Raw genomic sequence first — 19,997 nt, forward strand, 5'->3', positions numbered from 1 at the left:
CCAGCTTGTTCCTATCTGTATCCTGACCTTTGCTGGAAGCTCTAGGGGGCTGGTGTTCTCCCCCCGGACCGTTAGACGGTTCGGGGGTTCTTGAATCTCCAGCGTGGATTTTTATAGGGTTTTTGTTGACCAGATAAGTTATCTTGCTATATTCTGCTATTATTAAGCTGGCCTCTCTTTGCTGAACCTGGTTCATTTCTGTGTTTGTCATTTCCTCTTACCTCACCGTTATTATTTGTGGGGGGCTTGTATCTTGCTTTGGGGTCCCTTTCTCTGGAGGCAAGAGAGGTCTTTGTTTTCTTCTCCTAGGGGTAGTTAGATTCTCCGGCTGGCGCGAGTCATCTAGTGATCACCATAGGCATGATCCCCGGCTACTTCTAGTGTTGGCGTTAGGAGTAGCTATTTGGTCAACCCAGTTACCACAGCCCTATGAGCTGGATTTTTGTATCTTGCAGACTTACACGTTCCTCTGAGACCCTGTCCACTGGGGTCATAACAGGATCCCACCCCTGACAGGGACCCCCCTGAATCTTCCCCTGCAACACCCTCTGCCACAGGATGTTGCCTGGTTCCAACCAGTGGCCTAATACATAGCACCCTTAGCTCCCCCTGGAGGCCAGACTGTGAAGTGTATTGGTGTCTGTGATACCTTGTCAGGTGAACTCCTTCAGTGCCATCAGACGTACCATAGCCCCCCTTAGCGGCGGAGCATCAGTACTGCAACGACCAGGACTCTGGGGCGCTGCAAACGCTTCTGATAATGCTTTGGGTGCTATTCTCTCCCAAAGAACTGGAGAGAAGGGTCTGCTACAACCTTGTGCTTTCTTTTCCCGTAGACTAACCTCAGCAGAGAAGAATTACGACGTGGGAGACAAGGAATTGCTGGCTATTATTGCGGCTTTCAAAGAATGGAGGCATCATCTGCAAGGAGCTGCACAACAGATCATAGTACTAACTGACCATCACAATTTAGAGTTCCTTAGATCTGCTAGATGTCTTTCTCCTCATCAGGCTCGTTGGAACTTATTTTTAAATCAATTTAACTTTGTTATCTCGTACCGTCCAGGTTCTCGTAATGGGAAGGCTGATGCTTTGTCCCAAATCCATGCTGCGGATTCCGTACCTGGAGCCCCGTCCAAGACCATTCTATCTGATGCCAATTTCATTGGAGTTATCCACGATCAGGACTTGTGGAAGGAGTGCAGGGAGGCCTATGAAGGTGATGTATTTCTGGCCAACCCACCTGTGGATATTAATCTTGTCTTTAAGGGTGGCATGTGGTTCAGAGATCGACGTATCTACGTCCCGGAGGTCGTCCGTCTGCAGATCCTCAAGTTGGTACATGACTCCAAGTTGGCTGGTCACAGGGGGGTACAGAAGACACAAGACTTCCTGAGCCAATTCTTCTGGTGGCCAACTTGCCTGAAGGATACCAAGGACTATGTTCTCTCTTGCGAGGTATGTGCCCGTTACAAGACTCCTCATGTGGCACCTACAGGTCTTCTACAACCATTACCAGTTCCGTCCCGCCCTTGGGGGTCTATATCAATGGCCTTTATTGTGGAGCTGCCTACATCAGGGGGCATGAATACAATCATAGTGGTAGTTGATCGCCTGACTAATGCTGCTCATTTTGTTCCGTGCACTGGCCTCCCCTCAGCTAAAGATAGTGAACTTGGTTATACAAAATGTCTTTCGGTTGCACGGGGTTCCGGATGAGATCATCTCTGACCGTGGAGTACAGTTCACTTCAAGATTCTGGAAGGGGTTTTGCTCTGCACTCAATATTAATTTCTGTCTCTCTTCTGCTTACCATCCCCAGACAAATGGTCAGACTGAGCGTACCAACCAGATGCTGGAACAATACCTAAGATGCTATGTCAGCCATCTCCAGGATGATTGGTTGGAGTTGTTGCCGTTAGCCGAATTTTCACATAATAATTCTCAGAGCGCCTCCACTAAATTTACACCATTCTTTGCCAATCTGGGTTATCATCCGTGTATTTTACCTAGGTCTCCAATTAATTCTCCGGTTCCGGCAGTGGAGGAAAGGCTGACTGCGATTAGACAAAATCTGGAGTTTCTGAAGGAATCCCTGACTACAGCTCAAGAACCTTATAAGAGATTGGCTGATAGATTCCGTAAACCTGCACCCATGTTCAAGGTAGGAGATTCCGTGTGGTTAGCAACTAAGAATCTGAAGTTAAACGTTCCTTCATAAAAACTTGGACAGAAATTTATTGGCCTTTTCAAGATCAATGGTATTGTGAGCTCTGTGGCCTGCCGGCTGAAGCTGCCTAGGACAATGAAGGTACACCCAGTTTTTCATGTATCTTTACTAAAACCTGTATCTCCTAATACCTTCCAGGGACGTGTTGTGCCACCTCCGCAGCCTGTGGTGATTGATGGGCAAGAACAATTTGTGGTGGAGGAAATTATTGATTCCAGGATTCGCAGGAATCGGCTCCAATATCTGATAAGATGGCAGGGATATCCCCCTGAGGAAGACTCTTGGGAACCTGTGGAAAACATCAATGCCCAACAGAAGATTTCTCGTTTTCATCAGAGATTCCCTGAGAAACCAGGTCCAGGATCGTTCTGAGGCCGCTTCTAAGGAGGGAGTAATGTCAGGACTCTGAACGTTTTTTACCTTTTGTGCCTTACTGCCCTCTTCCAAGATGGCGTCTTTGGTCTCATGTGCACTGTGTCTTCCTGCTATAAAACTCCACCCCAGCCTTCAGTCTGTGCTAAAGTATTCTGCCTTGCATCCAGCTCCTGACCTCTGATTACTCCCTGGCTATACACCTGCTCCTGTGAACCTGTGTGGTGATCCTTCTACTCTGCTCTGAGTTCCTGCTGCATACACAAGTTTCCAGTAATCCTCCTTCATCTGCTGCTCTTGTTTACTTCATCTGCATTTGCTGGACATGTAAGCTGCTGCTGCTTTGCATTAACCTGAGACTATTAACCAGGCCTCCCTGGTCGAGCTAAGATATGATTTGAACTGCCTATAAGCATATCTATCTGTGTCTGGACTAAGACAAGGATTTATTCGTGTCAAGTATCCTCAAGAATAACTGCTTCATAGACTTTCTGCTTGATTGCATTTTTCTCTGAAGACTGCTAAGCTGCGTTTATTATTTGCACCAAGTGTTGTGGTCTTGAGTTTCTCTCTGCACCTGTTTGAATCCCCGTGTGATAATATAGACTTTACCACTTATAAAACTGTGTCCTGTAGTTGTCTTGTTCCACGCAAAGAGTCTCCTGAATTATCCCCTATAATTATTACAGTGCTATGCCTGGAGACAAGTGAGATTCCCTTTGGCAGGTTATCACACACACAACACCTTCCAAATCCAGGCCAGGAGGGGGGGCTCGAAAGCCTGTTTTAGGGCAGCTTCCCTGGATAAAGATCCTGGTTTGGAGGAGGAGCTAGTTGTTCAGTTTGTACAGACAGTCTGTGAGCGAGGACAGACAGGAAAGGAGCAGAGAGGAGAGATTCAGGGCTCAAGGAGGCTGAGAATAGGCCTCCGAGGAGTCAGTGCGCAGAGACCGGATACCGGGAGCCCGAGGCTAGAGTGGAACTACAGTACACTCAGCAGAACTGGAGGGCATAAGATCATACAGACATTGCCCAAATTATGCCTGTGGCACAGCAGCATCCTGGAGCCTGGAGACACCGTGTAGAGACCCCAGAAATTACAGCTCAAGCTGCCTGCCATACAGGTACATTTCCCAGGACAGGAGAAAGAACTGAAAGAATTAGGACCTTGTTTTGAACACTTCAGACAGCAAGGGACTTTAGCAAGCGCAGAGTGGAAGGCTCCTAACTTGACTTGCCAAGGGGATTTCGCTTGTTTTCAGGATGCCTGGACTCCTATGTACCTATTGTCAGTGCCCTGGACTGTGGCCTGCCAACTACAGTAAACCAGGTAAAGACTTACAACTTGTGTCCTTTACTCATTTACCGGCAACCGTCATCACCACCATAAGGCCCCTGGGGACCCCGCTTCACCTGTGGGAAGAGTACCATCAGTGCTGCAATAACATCCCCCAGAGGACCCCTTTAACACAGCGTCGGTCCCACTATTGACTGAACACCACAGGTGGCGTCGCGACAGACTTATAAACACTTCCCTTAATAATAAATAATAATAATAATTTTACTTATATAGCGCCAACATATTCCGCAGCGCTTTACAAATTATAGAGGGGATTTGTACAGACAATAGACATTACATAACAAAATCACAGTTCAAAATAGATACCAAGAGGAGTGAGGGCCCTGCTCGCAAGCTTACAATCTATAGGAAAAAGGGAGACACGAGAGGTGGATGGTAACAATTGCTTTCGTTGTTCGGACCAGCCATAGTGTAAGGATTGGGTGTTCATGTAAAGCTGCATGAACCAGTTATCAGCCTAAGTATGTAGCAGTACAGACAACGAGGCCTAAAAACTGCATGAAGTGTATGAGAACATGATGTGAGGAACCTAATTATGTTTTTGTTGTTTTTGTTGTTTTGTTTTTTTTAATGGGCCACCCAGGGATAGTTAGGTTAATGCGATGAGGCGGTAGGCCAGTCTGAACAAATGCGTTTTTAGGCCACGCTTAAAACTGTGGGGATTGGGGAGTAATCGTATTAACCTGGGTAGTGCATTCCAAAGAATTGGCGAAGCATGTGAAAAGTCTTGGAGACCGGAGTGGGAGGTTCTGATTATCGACGATGCTAACCTCAGGTCATTAGCAGAACGGAGAGCACGGGTAGGGTGGTAGACTGAGACCAGGGAGGAGATGTAGGGTGGTGCTGAGCCATGGAGTGCTTTGTGGATGAGGGCGAATCTAGTTTTGTACTAGAATCTGGAGCAGATGGGTAACCAGTGTAATGACTGGCACAAGGTTGAGGGATCGGTGTAACGGTTGGTGAGGAAAATAATCCTGGCAGCAGCATTCAGGACAGATTGGAGTGGGGAGAGTTTGGCAAGAGGGAGGCCGATTAAGAGAGAGTTACAATAGTCAAGACGAGAATGAATGAGTGAAACAGTAAGAGTTTTACAGTGATGTTGCCTTCCCTTCAGGGATGTTAATATAATGCTCAGAGGCAATGGAGTTTTCTTTCCCAGGTAAAGCACCCACACACAGCACATTCCAAATCCAGGCCAGGAGGGGGAGCTCAGGACCCGGATTCAGGGGAGTTTCCCTAAGCTATATGTATCCTGACCTGGAGGAGGAGTGAGGACAGTCTGATAGAGACACTGAAGGAGAAGGAAGTCTGGAACTGAGAGCAGACAGAGAGGCTGAGCAGCCACGAGGGAGCTGCAGCCTCTGGAAGGAGTGAGAGAACCTGAAGGGTTGTATGTGGTGGAGCTACAGAGGGAGGGAGCAAAGGAGGGAAAAAGGGCTCAGAAGGGAACTGCGATCGGACACACTCAGAGCCAGAGCGCAGCAGCTGGGTACCGAGAGCCAGAGCCTTTTGTGGGACTGTAAGACACAGAGCAGAACCGGAGGACCAAGAACTGTATGTAATTGGCCCACACCACACCTGAGACGCAGCAGCACCTGAAGAGCCCGGGGCATGATAGAGTCCCTGTAAAACGGCTCAAGCTGCCTGTCATGCAGGTACCTGTCCCAGGACAGGGGGAAAGAACGAGCACCTTGTTAGAAAGCTTCAGGCAGCAGGGACCTCACAAAACAGCGCAAGGAGGAAAGGCTCACGGACCTCAACTGGGAAGGAGATTCTCCCATTCCCTCCGAGCCGGCCGGACCACAGGACACCTGTACCTGGTACCCTGTAAAGCAGGTAAAGACTTTACAACTCTGTGTCCTCCACTTATTCGTCGGCATACACCATCCTTGCCACACACCTTGGGAGCCCTGGGGACTCCGCTTCACCTGTGGGAAGTGTTACCATCTAGCTGCAACAACATCACCCCAGAGGACCCCTTTAAGCAGCGTCGGTCCCTATTGACCGAAAACCACAGGTGGTGTCACGAACAATAGACTTTATCCACAATTCCCCTTAAAACACCTTTCTCCTTTAATTGGGCACCCAGGGTCACGGACCTGGTTGCAGTCACCAGGACATCCCTTTTAAGAGTGACCGTACCCGGTGCCGAGTACCCCGCTGCCCTGGTGGGTGACTCATCTTTTGGCATCACGAACAGGATGGATCGACCCTGAGAATCGGGTCATGTGCGCCTTAGAGACTGCTTAACTGTGTGACTATTGAACTGTAAATTGTGCCAAAACCGCCACCATTATAGCACCATGTGGTGTGCAGGAGGCAATGGGCGTGTTGTTGTGGGCGGCACCTGGAGGAACGGCGCGAAAATTATGGCCGCCCCTCATCAGTACCACTATGTCCGAGAAATTTGACCGTCAACGAGAGAGGTCAGCCTCCTGATCTGGCGGGAAGGAGCGAAAGAACCGCCCACGGAGATGGCGTCATGAACAATAGACTTTATCTACAATTCCCCTTAAAAGATCTTTCCCCTTTAATTGAGCGCCCAGGGCCACGGACCGGGTCGCAGCCACTGTAACATCCCCTTTAAGAGCGACTGGACCCGGTATCGAGTACCCCATGGCCCATTTACATTTCTCACTACTTTTGCCCATTGAATTTAATGACACAATGAGCTGAAATTAGGAACATGTGTGCGTATTTGTCGCAAGTCACACTGATGGTCCATGTGGCATCTGATTTTTTTCTTGCACCAATAGACTTGCATTGGTGAGACTCGGGCGATATACGCGTACAATCGTAGCATACTGCGATTTCACTTGCACGCTGAATGTGCACAAGAAAAAAAGGTGAATGGAGCTGCCCCATAGATTAATGGAGCACCCGCTAGGGCCGTGGGGTACTCAGGCCGGGTCCGGCAGTACTTAAAGGGGTGGTCACAGTGGCAGTGACCCGATCCGTGGCCCTGGGCGTCCAGTAAAAGGGGATGAGTGGAAGTGGAGAATAAGTCTATAAAGAATAATTTGTGAGGCCACCTGTGGTATTCGGCCAGGGATGGCTGACGCTGATTAAAGGGGTCCACTGGGGCTGATGGAGTTGCAGCAGAGTTGGTATAGCTCCCCACAGGTAGAGCTTAGTCCCCAGGGCTACCGGTACAGTTGGTAATAGGGATGATTGACAGTGGGGTGCAGGACTGAGGGTGCAGGAAATAATTGAAGGACACAGGGATAGCAGTTTCCTTTACCTTTTACTGATGAAATGCAGGTACAGTCCAGGGTACAGGTAGCAGTTGGTGATGAGGTCCGGGCAGCCTGGAAACAGCTTGGGATCCACCTATCCATGTGGGTTCGGAGGCCTTCCTTCTGCGCTTTGTACTCTGACCCTTGCTGCCTGAAGCTCTGCACAAGTCCTCAGTGTCTGTACTTCCCACCCGTATGGCTGACAGCCTGAGCCTGTCTTGGGCACTGCCTTCTCACGGGCAGCCCCAGGCTCCTGACCTGACGTGCTGCCTCCGGATGTCAGTTGGGGCCAGGAGACTTGAAATCTCCTGCCCTCCGGATTTGGTGGCTGAGTATGCAATACTCTCACCACCACAGATTCCGGTGTCCGGTCTCTTTGCGCTTTATCTTTGGGTGAGCCCAATCGCAGCTCCAGACCCCAGGCTCCTCTCTCTTTCTTCCTTTCCCTTCAGTGTCTCACACTAAACACCCTAACCCTGCCTCCAGACCAGAACTTATAGGGAAGCTACCCTGAAACCGGCTTAGAGCTCCCCCTTCTGGTCTGGAGTTAGGAAGATGTTGTATGTGTGTATTACCTGATTAGGGAACCCCTCCTTGCGTCCAGGCATGACATCACCCCTCCTGTGAGGAAGGCAATTCCATTGTGGCAACCGAACTCCTAGGGTGCCACATTAACACGGGGCCGAGTGCTGTGTGATGTTTTCTTGCATAGCACTCGTCCGTATTCTACTCTAGTGTGACCCCAGCCTTAGGCTAGGTTCAGATTGCGTTAGTGCAATCCGTTTAGCGCGAGCGCTAGCGGATTGCGCTAACGCAATGTCTTTTTCGGGCCCGCATTCAGGGGTCGCGTTAATGTCCCCGCTCTCGCAGATCCCCGATCTGCGAGAGCGGGGAACGGACCTCTGACGCGCCGCGGACGCTGCAAGCAGCGTCCGAGGCGCGCTACAAAAGACCGGCACATCGCTAGCGCGTGCCGAAAATGACACGCGCTAGCAATGCGCTCTAACATTGCCGGCAATGGGAGCGCTAACGGACGCGGTGCACGGCGTTAATTTCGCCGTGCAACGCTGTCCGTTAGCGCTATCCCATTAACGCAATGGGAACCTAGCCTTACAGAGTTTCTCTTCAGTCTGTGTCCGCTCCTGCCGTGAAATTTAGAGAGCGGGTGGATTCAGGGTTTCCAAACCCTGAAGAAGTTCAAAGAAGAGACATAAGAGAATATGTGCGCAGAAATGTTGTTTTGGTATTGCTATGTATTGTGTTCATTTTGTAAAGCGCTTTTTCAAAGAAAAGAAAAACGCCTTCAAAAACTCCTCAAAAAAGAGCGTTTTCTGAAGGTGGCTTCTACTTGAGAAATTCATCCACCTAAAAAAAGAAAAACTATGTATGAACATAGCCTGATATGAACTTTTTTTCCACCACTTTTTTTTCCACCAGTTGTTCTTTCAAAACCTCTTCAGGAAAACAAAATGCCCAAAACACACCTCATATGAACTGAAAAGTGGATTTCCCAGAAAAATTAATAAAAATAGCTTTCCAACTGTTTTTGAGGAGGAATTTAGGGATGATGGTCTCCAATAAAACTCAGTGTGAACATAGCCTTACACAATAAATAGCCCTAATACTACAGTCACAAATAGTCACCAGAAGATATCTCTATTCAGAACTAAACTTGGAGCCAACTGCTTGTCTTTCGAGATGATTCATAATTAGGCTGAGGTCACATAACCATATTTTCGCTCATCCAAGAAAATTGGTCCTATTATACTAATTATGCTGTGATCAGACGCTAATCAGAGATTGATCAGAGTGTGATCACACTGTGATTTGAGATTCTCAGATGTGAAGAAGATGGAAGAAAAAAAAATGTCTCCATCTTCTCCATTGTATCAGTCGGTGAAAATTACAACCACACTCGGATGTGATCCAAGAGTTGTTGATGTTTTCTTTTTTAACAAGAATTTTACTGGTTCATCAGGTGTTTGCCATTCTGTTCATATGGGCCTTGAGCCGCCAAAATTAACTCCTCAATCAATACTTCCAAGACATAGTCATCCTGGGTGTTACCTGTGATTCAGACGACTGTAGTTTTCCCCAAGGCAGAATATTACTAATTTTGCCATCAGTGATGATGATGTCAGCAGCAGATATGGCGTTACCAATTACCACTCTTTTACTCCTTATGATGATCAGCTTTGACCCTAATGTCGTATTCATTTTTCCTATGGCAAAACAATTACAGATTGGTTAATACCATAAGTTTGATATCTCCTGCTTACCTAAAGCATTGCATTTAATCTGCCATTGTAAATGTAGCGCTTACAGGACCAGCAGATAACGCAACTATTGGCAAAGACAGTTCTAAGGCTGTGAACCCACGATGAGTTTTGACGCTGCGTATCAAAAACGCAGCGTCTTACAGTTCCAGCCAAGTGGATGGGATTTATATAAAGCTTATGCCCACAGTGCTTCTTTTTTGGTCAGTGTAAACTGACCTGTGGTGCGTGTTTCAAATCCGCAACATGTCAATCTCTCTTGCGGGTACGCTGAGTTTTATGTGCAGATTTTCCCCACAGACTTTTACTAGATGTGAACAAAAATTAACCAAAATAATGCATGATGAACCAAATAATGTTTATTACAGTACGTATAAAGATAAATCATAGTGCAAAAATACAAATATTACATATACCAGAAAAAGTTAAAAACAATGGGTGAAGCAGCCAACTTGAAAACATACACCACACAGTGCAAAAACTAGCAAAATACAAAAAAGAGGGTTGCTATGAAGAAGTACATACAAAGGACCACCTACTTATTACATATATATTAAAGTCCAAGACAACTGGAAGAATGCATATGAAGGCAAAAAAGTGCAAGAAAAAAACAAAAGGCCTAATAGCTACACAATGAGTTAAAGAGCATAATAGGTCATGAACAACTAAGGCTACTTTCACACTAGCGTCGGTCGCGCTGCGTCGGCCCGACGTACCGACGCATACTGTGCAAGCGCCGCACAACGGGGGCAGCGGATGCTGTTTTTCCACGCATCCGCTGCCCCATTGTGAGGTGCGGGGAGGTTGGGGCAGAGTTCCGGCCGCGCATGCGCGGTCGGAAATGGCGGACCGTCGGCACAAAAAAAGTTACATGTAATGTTTTTTGCGGCCGGCGGTCCGCCACAACACGACACAACCGTCGCACGACGGTTGCGACGTGTGTCAATACGTCGCAATGCGTCGCTAATGTTAGTCTATGGGGAAAAAACGCATCTTGCAGACGACTTTGCAGGATGCGTTTTTTGACCAACATATGCCTATGGGAGGTGGAGCCGCATATTCATCACTGTAATGAGCGATACCACGTGACCGCTCACACAGGACAAGCTGCCGGTGCTGAGAGGAAGCATTGCGGGAGCTGGGTGAGTATTTTAATGCAAGTGGGCGGGCGCACAGGGGGTGGGAGGCAGGAGGTGACCAGGAACTTTATTTTAAACACAAAAATAATTAAAAAAAACCTTGATTTTTCATTCCTTCTCTCCAGCGAACCCTGCTGGGGAGAAGGAATGAGTGCCGGCTTCAGCACCACACGCAGGGGGGACAGCGCTTAACTCTAGCGCTGTCTCCTGCACGGTCCGCGTGGTCCTCAGTCGGCACACGGGCGGCACACGGCTGCCGCACGTGTGCCACACTGATGTGCCACGTGAGCACACGGACACGGATAACTCCGGTACCGCTTTTTCCTGTACCGGAATTATCTGGACGTGTGAGACTGGTCTTAGGTAAAGGCAAAAAAATCCCAGTAAACAGCATATTACAAAGGAACAAAACCTCAGCGCTACTAAGTCACAGCGCTTTTTTAAAAAAATATGTATAAACAGAAAAATAAATGTACAATGGGATTAGGATGCGACACCTGGAACCATTTAATTATTTATGTATTTTCACTTATATTGTGCACAATATTTAATATGTATTATTGTTATAATGTTTTATAAAAAATCACATGTGTATGCACTAAGCACTAATTATATACTTTGTATATATTGTATACTTTTTAATAATTTGTGAATAATTGATATATCAAATTGATGAATGGAGCACCTATATATGTCTGCATTTGTAGTATATTCATTGCTTGAAAAAGGATTGTATCCGAAACGTCGCCACGCCATTTGGGCAATAAACATCACTTTTTTTCTGGAAGTCTGCTGTGCTGTTTCCCCTTTTTTTTCTACTATTGCAAGGAGCCTTCTGAGATTGCTTTTTTAACCTAGATAGATAGATAGATAGATAGATAGATAGATAGATAGATAGATAGATAGATAGAAGGAATGAGACAGATAGATAGAAGGAATGAGATAGATAGATAGATAGATAGATAGATAGATAGACAGATAGAAGGAATTAGATAGATAGATAGAATAGAAGGAATGAGATAGACAGATCTATATCTATAGATACATCTATAGATAGATATAGATAGACAAAAAAAAAATCTGAGTTAGGCTGGGGTCACAATTTACGAGAAACTCGCATGAGTCTCGCACCTCAATATCCGGCACTGGCACCGGCACTCGGACAGGAGCGTTCAGCTGCATACAAATTCATGCAGCTGCACACTCTGGTCCCAGTGTCAGCTGCAGTGCCGGGTATTGAGGAGTGAGACTCGTGCAAGTTTCTCGCAAGAGTGACCCCGGCCTTAAACGCAATATCTGTTTAATTTTTTTTAAAAAATTGCGTGGGTTCCCGTGCAATTTTCAAGTCCAGAGTGGGAAAGCCAGCGACTGGGGGCCGGTGTTTATAGCCTGGGAAGCGGGTAATACTCATGGCCCCTTCCCAGGCTATGAATATCAGCCCACAGCTGTCTGCGTAGCCTTTACTGGCTTTTTTAAATAGGGGGACCCAAAAAAATGACATGGGGTCCCCCTATATTTTATAGCCAGAAAGGCTACGCAGACAGCTGCGGGCTGATATTCATAGCCTAGGAAGGCACCATGGATATTGCCCCCCCCCAGCTACAAATACCAGCTCCCAGCCACCCCAGAAATGGCACCAATGTAAGATGCGCCAATTGCGGCCCTTAGCCAATCTCTTCCCACTGCCCTGTAGCAATGACATATGGGGTAATAAGGAGTTAGTGTCACCTTTGTATTGTAAGGTGACATTAAGCCCGGTTAATAATGGAGAGGCATCAATAAGGCACCTATCCATTATTAATCCTATAGTAGTGAAAGAGTTAAAAAACAGACACAGCTAGAAAAAAATATTTTAATATTCTTAATTTCACCATACTTACAACCATGCCTAATTCCTGCAACACCCTTGATCGCCTGTAAAAAATAAAAAATAATAAATCAAACGTATACTCCCTGTCCGACGCAGTCCAATTAATAGCGATTGTCCCACGACGATCTCCCCTATAGAACAGTGACATCAGGTGATGTCACCGCTCTATAGGGCCTCCAGTGACACACTGACAGGAGACAATGGCTCCTGCAGTGCATCACTGAAGAGGTTACTTTAGTTCATTGCTCTCAGTTTATGGCAATGCTATGTGGGAACTTTCCCACGCAGCAGTACAGCAAGTGACAGTATGAACTATACTGTACTCACAGCGGCGGAGGGATACAGTGCGGAAGGATACCCAGAACCCCTGGAGAGCGGTCGCATCAGCTGATGTGACAGTTCTCCACGGGAGATCATCGTGGGACAATTGTATTAATTGGATTACTGTGGATCAGGGAGTATATTGTTGGTTTATTATTTTCATATTTTTTACAGGAGAATCGAGGGCTTCGGGGATTAGCTGTAGATGGTGAGTATGTTGTATGTACTGTATGTCTATACCTTTGTACTGTATATTCTGTTTATGTGTGTATGTGTTATTTTTTTTACACTTGAACATAGTAGCCAGATCATGGGACTATACTATCCCATCATCCGGCTACCTGTCACTGTAGCAGGCATAGCCGGATGGGACTAGTAGTCCCATCGGACGATGCCTGCCTACATACAGACCTGCACACACACAGCCCCGCACACACCCACGCACAGCCCTGCGATCCTCACACAGCCCTGCGTTCCCCGCACAGCCTGCGATCCCTGCACAGCCCAGCGATCCCCGCACACAGACACACACAGACCCGCAGACCACCGCAGACACACACAAACACCCGCACACAGACACGCACATCTTCCCCGCGCACACACACAGTCTCCACCCACACACATAGTCTCCGCCCACACTCCACCCACACTTCCCCCTCCCGAGCTGCAGCGTTTCTCGCATCAACTTCGCAGCAAAACCGCAGATCCTGTGGTTTTGATGCAGATTTGACTGAATCAATGGCAGTCAATGGGTGCAGAAACGCTGTAGATCCGCAAAAAGAATTGACATGGTCCTTTTTTTAATCTGCTGCGTTTTCAGTGTGGATTTTTCTGCACCATTAGCACAGCATTTTTTTCCCCATTGATTTACATTGTACTGTAAATCACTTGCGGATCTGCAGCGTTTCCGAGCGGAAAAAAACGCTGCGGATCCGCAAGAAATCCACAACGTGTGCACATACCCTTACACTTAGTAAAAAAAAAATCACAATTGGCAGGAGATTTTTATAAATACCATCCCCTTTGCTGGAACTGTAAGAAGCAGCGTCAAAAACTGACCAAAATCTCCTCATAGGAACACAGCCTTAGACTATGTTTACACTTGTACAGTACATTCTGCTAGACATACTGTATATACTGTATGCCTGAGTTGCAAAAAACTGTATTCAAATGTATATGCCAGTGTATCCTGTAAGATGCCTGCAGCGCCCCAGAGTCCTGGTCGTTGCAGTATTGTCGCTCTTCCACCAGGGGGAGTGATGGTACGTCTGATGGCACTAAAGGAGTTCACCTGACCAGGTATCACAGTCACACACTACACTTCACACTCCAACCACCAGGGGGAGCAAAGGGTTCTATGTATTAGGCCACTCCTCACACTCGGGTAAAACTGGGGGTTGGATAGGAAGTTAGAGCAGAACGCTACTGGGTGAGACCCAGGAAAGACCTGTCAGGCAGACAGGGGGAGAAAGAGGAACATCTGAGCTGCAGACAGAGGTCCCTGTCAGGGGTGGGATCCTGGCAGAGACTGAGCGAGAGATAGAACGTTACGGAGCTGCGCCTTCACCTCATTGCGGCAACATCCTAAGAAAGGACAAGAAGCGGAGTATATTGTGGAGAAGTGAGAAACGAGATCACAGCACAAGGAGATAATACCGGGAGGAGTTCTGCCCTAAGATCGGCAACATCCTTCTGAAGCGCGTAGCCGGTGGCCGGAACACCGAAGGAGTAATAGGCTCTACGCATTACTTCAAACTACGGCAGGACAGTTAATTCCAAGTTGGCTGCCCAACCTTTAACCTAATGAAGACAACGGAGGCAAATTGTGGGAGAGGGGCGTCTCTAGGGTCCCTATAAAATAGCTCCAGGCCTACCCCGTCATACGGGTCGTCCTATCCATATCATCTGGGGGACGTAGAAAGAGAATATCAGAAACATACACGACAGTTGTGAGGACTATCCCGTGGTGCTCAGCAGGGAGGTACTACAACACCCAGGTGCAAGTAGGAAGGCTACTGATTTCCACCTGCAAAGGGAACTATGGATGTGTCTTCGGACCGGCCGGATTCAGCCAGCCCTGTTCACAGTGCTCTGGATTGTGGACGCTGAAGTCTACAGTAAAAGGTAAAGAGACTGCAACCCTGTGTCCTCGTTATTTACTGCGACCTACACCATCATCATCTACCTTACTGGGAAGCCCTGGGGACATACTTCACCTGTGGGAAGGTATACCATCTAGCTGCCATAACATCACCCCAGCAGACCCCTCAGCAGCGTCGGTCATCCTGACCGAATACCACAGGTGGCGTCACGAACACTTGACAAACTTCACCCCTTTAATTGGGTGCCCCTTAGCATGGCCACGGACCGGGTCGGGCCACCGTGACATCCCCAGAACTGCGACAGAAGGGATCCGGTACCAAGTACCCCACTGCCCTGCGCCTGGGGGCGATCCATGCCTGCCGGAGAGGTTCTTGAGAGGAGATATGTATCATTGAGGTTGGTAGCTTTGGTGATGTAACCCGGGAAAGCTTGCTCCAGCACGTATAGTGCTAAGAGAGTTAATAGGGCGTATCAATGCCGGGTTTACAAGCAGAGATGGTGGGAATGGCTGTTCACATGTCCCCACCCTGGGGGCATGGTATGACAAATAAAATGGAGACCAGTTGTCTCATTCAGTGGAGGTGAAGTCCTAAGGACTCAAGAACTGGACACTAATCCAAGCAAGTGAACCCGCTGTGTGGACCATTTACTTTGTCTTCTCACTTTTTTCCAGAAAAGGCAGTTTTTTTGTTTGATTTCCGGAGTGGTTTATTAAGTATTAATAAACCAGTCTGGACATTTTTACTGGAACTGCTTCCTGTGCCTACCTCGAATGCAACCAAGTGAGTAGAAACCTTACAATTGGTGCCAGAAGCAAAGCCATGAATCCCAAGGGGCAGTGTGACTGCCCCTGAGATACCGCATGTCCTGGATAAAAGCTACTGCAGGAGCGAAAGCTGACAACATGGAGGAGTTGATAAAGCAACTGGTGCAGGCTGATCTCCAGCAGCAACAGCTATGGCAGCAGCAGAAACAGAAGCTGAAGCAGTGGCAACAGCAGCAGCACAGGAATCAGATGGAACTCCTAGCTGAGGTGATGCATGGCAGGGCAACCGCCCCACCCCATAGTCAAGGTGATGACTTACATGTCAGGAAGATGGTAAGGAGAGCCTTGCAAAATATGACACCATGTGATGATGTTGAGGCGTTTCAAAAGGGTGGCGGAATTTGAGAAATTGTCTCCAGAGCAGTGGGCACAGGTTCTGGTGCCATACCTAACTGGAGAACCACAGAAGGCTTGTTATGACCTCGACTTGCAGGACACAAAAGGGTACGCCAAGTTTAAGATTGAGATCTTGGCGCTCTTAAGAGTGACTCTGACTGGCTCAACAGGTGCACCGCTGGGCCTATTGCAGTGACAATCCCCCAGGTCCCAAATGTTCAATGTTATGGTTCTCAATGGCAAGAGAACATAGCCCAGCAAACATAAGAACTAGCTCTTGGAAGGATGGAAACTAAACTGACCATGAACTAAACCTGCCGCACAACTAACAGTAGCCGGGTAGCGTAGCCTGCGTTTTATCCCTAGACGCCCAGCGCCGGCCGGAGGACTAACTAATCCTGGCAGAGGAAAATATAGTCCTGGCTCACCTCTAGAGAAATTTCCCCGAAAGGCAGACAGAGGCCCCCACAAATATTGGCGGTGATTTTAGATGAAATGACAAACGTAGTATGAAAATAGGTTTAGCAAAATTGAGGTCCGCTTACTAGATAGCAGGAAGACAGAAAGGGCACTTTCATGGTCAGCTGAAAACCCTATCAAAATACCATCCTGAAATTACTTTAAAACTCTAGTATTAACTCATAACATCAGAGTGGCAATTTCAGATCACAAGAGCTTTCCAGACACAGAAACGAAACTACAGCTGTGAACTGGAACAAAATGCAAAAACAAACAAGGACAAAAGTCCAACTTAGCTGGGAGTTGTCTAGCAGCAGGAACATGCACAGAAAGGCTTCTGATTACAATGTTGACCGGCCTGGAAGTGACAGAGGAGCAAGGCTAAATAGCGACTCCCACATCCTGATGGAAACAGGTGAACAGAGAGGATGATGCACACCAGTTCAATTCCACCAGTGGCCACCGGGGAAGCCCAAAATCCAATTTCACAACAGTACCCCCCCCTCAAGGAGGGGGCACCGAACCCTCACCAGAACCACCAGGGCGATCAGGATGAGCCCTATGAAAGGCACGGACCAAATCGGAGGCATGAACATCAGAGGCAGTCACCCAAGAATTATCCTCCTGACCGTATCCCTTCCATTTGACCAGATACTGGAGTTTCCGTCTGGAAACACGGGAGTCCAAGATTTTTTCCACAACGTACTCCAACTCGCCCTCAACCAACACCGGAGCAGGAGGCTCAACGGAAGGCACAACCGGTACCTCATACCTGCGCAATAATGACCGATGAAAAACATTATGAATAGAAAAAGATGCAGGGAGGTCCAAACGGAAGGACACAGGGTTAAGAATCTCCAATATCTTGTACGGGCCGATGAACCGAGGCTTAAACTTGGGAGAAGAAACCCTCATAGGGACAAAACGAGAAGACAACCACACCAAGTCCCCAACACAAAGCCGAGGACCAACCCGACGCCGGCGGTTGGCAAAAAGCTGAGTCTTCTCCTGGGACAACTTCAAATTGTCCACTACCTGCCCCCAAATCTGATGTAACCTCTCCACCACAGCATCCACTCCAGGACAATCCGAAGATTCCACCTGACCAGAAGAAAATCGAGGATGAAACCCCGAATTACAGAAAAAGGGAGACACCAAGGTGGCAGAGCTGGCCCGATTATTGAGGGCAAACTCCGCTAAAGGCAAAAAAGCAACCCAATCATCCTGATCTGCAGACACAAAACACCTCAAATATGTCTCCAAGGTCTGATTCGTCCGCTCGGTCTGGCCATTAGTCTGAGGATGGAAAGCAGACGAGAAAGACAAATCTATGCCCATCCTAGCACAGAATGCTCGCCAAAATCTAGACACGAATTGGGTACCTCTGTCAGAAACGATATTCTCCGGAATACCATGCAAACGGACCACATTTTGAAAAAACAGAGGAACCAACTCGGAAGAAGAAGGCAACTTAGGCAGGGGAACCAAATGGACCATCTTAGAGAAACGATCACACACCACCCAGATGACAGACATCTTCTGAGAAACAGGAAGATCCGAAATAAAATCCATCGAGATGTGCGTCCAGGGCCTCTTCGGGATAGGCAAGGGCAACAACAATCCACTAGCCCGAGAACAACAAGGCTTGGCCCGAGCACAAACGTCACAAGACTGCACAAAGCCTCGCACATCTCGAGACAGGGAAGGCCACCAGAAGGACCTTGCCACCAAATCCCTGGTACCAAAGATTCCAGGATGACCTGCCAACGCAGAAGAATGAACCTCAGAAATGACTTTACTGGTCCAATCATCAGGAACAAACAGTCTACCAGGTGGGCAACGATCAGGTCTATCCGCCTGAAACTCCTGCAAGGCCCGCCGCAGGTCTGGAGAAACGGCAGACAATATCACTCCATCCTTAAGGATACCTGTAGGTTCAGAATTACCAGGGGAGTCAGGCTCAAAACTCCTAGAAAGGGCATCCGCCTTAACATTCTTAGAACCCGGCAGGTAGGACACCACAAAATTAAACCGAGAGAAAAACAACGACCAGCGCGCCTGTCTAGGATTCAGGCGTCTGGCGGACTCAAGATAAATTAGATTTTTGTGGTCAGTCAATACCACCACCTGATGTCTAGCCCCCTCAAGCCAATGACGCCACTCCTCAAAAGCCCACTTCATGGCCAAAAGCTCCCGATTCCCAACATCATAATTCCGCTCGGCGGGCGAAAATTTACGCGAGAAAAAAGCACAAGGTCTCATCACGGAGCAATCGGAACTTCTCTGCGACAAAACCGCCCCAGCTCCGATTTCAGAAGCGTCGACCTCAACCTGAAAAGGAAGAGCAACATCAGGCTGACGCAACACAGGGGCGGAAGAAAAGCGGCGCTTAAGCTCCCGAAAGGCCTCCACAGCAGCAGGGGACCAATCAGCAACATCAGCACCCTTCTTAGTCAAATCAGTCAATGGTTTAACAACATCAGAAAAACCAGCAATAAATCGACGATAAAAGTTAGCAAAGCCCAAAAATTTCTGAAGACTCTTAAGAGAAGAGGGTTGCGTCCAATCACAAATAGCCTGAACCTTGACAGGATCCATCTCGATGGAAGAGGGGGAAAAAATATATCCCAAAAAGGAAATCTTTTGAACCCCAAAAACGCACTTAGAACCCTTCACACACAAGGAATTCGACCGCAAAACCTGAAAAACCCTCCTGACCTGCTGGACATGAGAGTCCCAGTCATCCGAAAAAATCAAAATATCATCCAGATACACAATCATAAATTTATCCAAATAATCACGGAAAATGTCATGCATAAAGGACTGAAAGACTGAAGGGGCATTTGAAAGACCAAAAGGCATCACCAAATACTCAAAGTGGCCCTCGGGCGTATTAAATGCGGTTTTCCACTCATCCCCCTGCTTAATTCGCACCAAATTATACGCCCCACGGAGATCTATCTTAGAGAACCACTTGGCCCCCTTTATGCGAGCAAACAAATCAGTCAGCAGTGGCAACGGATATTGATATTTAACCGTGATTTTATTCAAAAGCCGATAATCAATGCACGGCCTCAAAGAGCCATCTTTCTTAGCCACAAAGAAAAAACCAGCTCCTAAGGGAGATGACGAAGGACGAATATGTCCCTTTTCCAAGGACTCCTTTATATATTCTCGCATAGCAGCATGTTCAGGCACAGACAGATTAAATAAACGACCCTTAGGGTATTTACTACCCGGAATCAAATCTATGGCACAATCGCACTCCCGGTGCGGAGGTAATGAACCAAGCTTAGGTTCTTCAAAAACGTCACGATATTCAGTCAAGAATTCAGGAATCTCAGAGGGAATAGATGATGAAATGGAAACCACAGGTACGTCCCCATGCGTCCCCTTACATCCCCAGCTTAACACAGACATAGCTTTCCAGTCAAGGACTGGGTTATGAGATTGCAGCCATGGCAATCCA

The 19,997-nt window shown here is 47.6% G+C and overlaps 1 protein-coding gene across 2 annotated transcripts in view; it reads right to left on the reverse strand.

Annotated features, from left to right (window-relative positions):
- The window catches only part of LOC143810089 (allantoinase, mitochondrial-like), a 92,703-nt gene that overhangs the window by 68,196 nt on the left and 4,510 nt on the right, over positions 1 to 19,997 (reverse strand). The window contains exon 2 of one of the 2 annotated variants that reach the window (XM_077292979.1): positions 9,266 to 9,420. The exons of the other annotated variant lie outside the window; for it this stretch is intronic. Within the exon in view, the coding sequence (XP_077149094.1) occupies positions 9,266 to 9,420 (155 nt within the window). The remainder of the gene's footprint in view (positions 1 to 9,265; positions 9,421 to 19,997) is intronic. 2 annotated transcript variants of the gene reach the window in all.

This window comes from Ranitomeya variabilis, chromosome 2 (genome assembly GCF_051348905.1).
Source record: "Ranitomeya variabilis isolate aRanVar5 chromosome 2, aRanVar5.hap1, whole genome shotgun sequence".
NCBI classification, from domain to species: Eukaryota; Metazoa; Chordata; class Amphibia; order Anura; family Dendrobatidae; genus Ranitomeya; species Ranitomeya variabilis.